The sequence below is a fragment of the Nematolebias whitei genome, chromosome 3 (assembly GCF_014905685.2).
Source record: "Nematolebias whitei isolate Nwh7 chromosome 3, NemWhi1, whole genome shotgun sequence".
Taxonomy (NCBI): domain Eukaryota; kingdom Metazoa; phylum Chordata; class Actinopteri; order Cyprinodontiformes; family Rivulidae; genus Nematolebias; species Nematolebias whitei.
Window position 1 is genome coordinate 49,809,130 of NC_056500.1, and position 2,730 is coordinate 49,811,859.

Sequence of the window (2,730 nt, forward strand, 5' to 3'; positions counted from 1 at the left end):
ACAAACAGAAAGACAGACAAACAGACAGACAGACAGACAAACAGACAGACAGACAGACAGACAAACCAGCAGGCAGGCAGACAAACAGACAGACAGACAGGCAGGCAGACAGACAGGCAGGAAGGCAGACATTGATGGCTAATTCTTAAATGACTGAAACATTCCAGACTAATCTTCATAGCATCAAACGTTGTGGAACCACGATGAAGATCTGCTTTAGTCTCAGATTTCAACGAGCAGGATGGAGGATCAGTTCTGTCTCACATCACTGCTGCTCCTAATAACTCCACAGTTTGAACATCTTACATGTCGTTTTCCTGCAGCTCCTCACCTTCCTGCACTTGATGCACTTGTAGGCCCCATTCAGGATGAGGCTGGGGCACAGCAGCTCAACCGGGCCCTTCACTTCGGGCCCTCCCCCCCGCAGGCCGGCCTCTGGAAACAGCAGAGCGGCGGCGCGCCTCCTGTAGTTGTGGAAGGGCTCCTCCAGCAGAGCTCGCTCTGCAAGCAGGGTGGGGTGGGGGCTCCCATCTCCATACAGGGTCATCGCCACCGAACCCCCGTCCACCTCCACGTTAGGATGGAGGTCCTGCTCCCCCAGGGGCTGCAGCCCCAGCCCTGTGTAGCTGCTCCAGGCGTATGGTCGGAACGGGACGGTGAAGGGCTGGCTGTCGTCCACCAGAGGAGACAGAGACTTCTCCGAGTCCACTGAGGGAGGAGAGATGGAACGTTAATGAAACCAGTGATGTGGCTGGGGGGGGGGGGGGGGGGGCGTTACATACACCCCCACAGGACCTCAGAGAGCTAATATGAGGAGTGAAGAAATGCCTGCTGGGGGTCTTTAGGGAATATCAACAGGAACCTTCAGATCATGGAAAAATTAGCTTCAGTAAAATATTACAACATTAAAAATGAAGATTAAAACACTAGTAATGTTTAAAGTTTTAAAATAGTTAAAATATTAAAACAAAAAACATCATATTTAAATTTATTTATAAAATATAAATAAAAAATATTTTAAATTTAAACAAATTACAAATAAATTTCACACACACACACACACAATCAGGGCTGAGGTGTCTCATCCGTTTCTCAAACTCTCATTGATCTCCATAATTGTTTTGTTTTAATTGTTTAATTGTTTTATTGTTTTCATCTTTTCGCCAGTTGTGTGTTTTTGTCACACTCAGCTGCTAAAAGTCGTCGAGCTGGTCATACTGGTGCAAAATTAATATCTTTGATTTTGAACAGAAGAATGTTTCAGTAACACGTTAATCTGAACGGGAACTAATTTGGGATTATTTCGATTTTAATTTTTATTTAACCTTTATTTAGTCTCATTGAGTCACGAGGACTCATTTACAAGAGAGACATGTTTAGACAACAATAAAAAACAATAAAAAGCAATTAAAAACAAGTGTTTTAAAAACAAACAAGGTAAAATATTTAAAATGAAAACATTTGCTTTGATTTTTACAATGTTATGAAATGCTTAAAATCCCTTAAAGAACTCAATTAAATGGATTAAAGCAGAAATTATAATAAACATAAAATAACAAGAAAACAACAACAGAATAGATTGCGTCTTTATAGTTTAACAAGGACAGGAAATAAAAGTGTGCGCGCGTACCCGGGGACGCGGAGGGGGACGGCGGCCTCCAGAAGTCCTCACAGTCCGGGGAGCTCAGCGGAGACCTGGGGGAGAAGTCTGAGGCGTGTCCCCGCGGGGGGGACGGGGAAGGGCCGTACCTGTCCACACACATGTCCGTGTCCTCCTTCGGGAGCTCATCTGCTTCTGAAATGTCCAGAATAAATCATTAGAAACTATTATTCTATTATGTATTATTATATTTATATTGTTATTCTATTATATATTATTATTCTATTTTATTCTATAACGGGCCTAAATTAATTTATGCAATATTATTTAAAATAAATAGTTGGATATTTGCTTAAAAACATATAATATATAAAAAGAAATATTAAGGGTTGAAAATTTTCTATTTATTTTTTAACAGAATTTTGATTTAAAACAAAAGGCTTTTCGTTTTTGTTTTTTGTTGTAAAAATTAAATCTAATTTTAATTTAAAAAATATCTTATTTAGTTTTAAAACGCAAAATATAAAGTTGCTGGTCCAGTTCATAGTCGCAGTATTTCAGAGGGGTTGTATTATTTGGTGTGTGCACGCGCAGCTCCGCTCCTACCTGCACAGATGTGCGCCAGAATGTAGTCCAGGCGGCTGAAGTCCTCCTCGGGGCTCCGGGGCAGGTGGTAGCTGTGCGCCTTCTTACTCTTCACCAGGAAGGAGCGGGGCATGTCTGACAGGACAGAGGACAGTTCGGGACAGGAGGACAGTTGCAGAAGAGGAGACAGTCCTGTCCTTGGAGCGGCGCCGCGCGCGCGAAGAGTCTCTCCTCCGCTCAGCTGCAGGCTCTTTAAGAGTTCAGGTCACCAACTGAGCATGCGCACTGCGTCCAAGACGCTCGCCAGGTGTGTCTGGACAGGTGTCAGAGAGTTCCTGTCCATCATCCCAGAATTAGATTGGATTAGATAATCTACCGGCAGGAAAAAGTCAAATTTAAACTTTTCTCTTTTCCAGTCTTGGACCCCCACCTGCCCCCTCCTCCCCCCTCTGAGCTCGTGAGTCTGGAGTAGCTCGCGGAAATCAGACGCGTTAGACCTGCAGGTTTTATCAGTGCCTAACGGGGGAGGAGGGGGAGGAAACGCA

The 2,730-nt window shown here is 43.7% G+C and overlaps 1 protein-coding gene across 1 annotated transcript in view; it reads right to left on the reverse strand.

Moving 5' to 3' along the window:
- The window catches only part of gfi1ab (growth factor independent 1A transcription repressor b), a 3,862-nt gene extending 1,529 nt beyond the window's left edge, over positions 1-2,333 (reverse strand). The window contains exons 1-3 of the mRNA XM_037675027.1: positions 2,207-2,333; positions 1,631-1,795; positions 332-708 (exon numbers count right to left, since the gene is read on the reverse strand). Of these exons, the coding sequence (XP_037530955.1) occupies positions 332-708; positions 1,631-1,795; positions 2,207-2,318 (654 nt within the window). The 5' untranslated portion in view covers positions 2,319-2,333. The remainder of the gene's footprint in view (positions 1-331; positions 709-1,630; positions 1,796-2,206) is intronic.
- Positions 2,334-2,730: the final 397 nt, after the last annotated feature.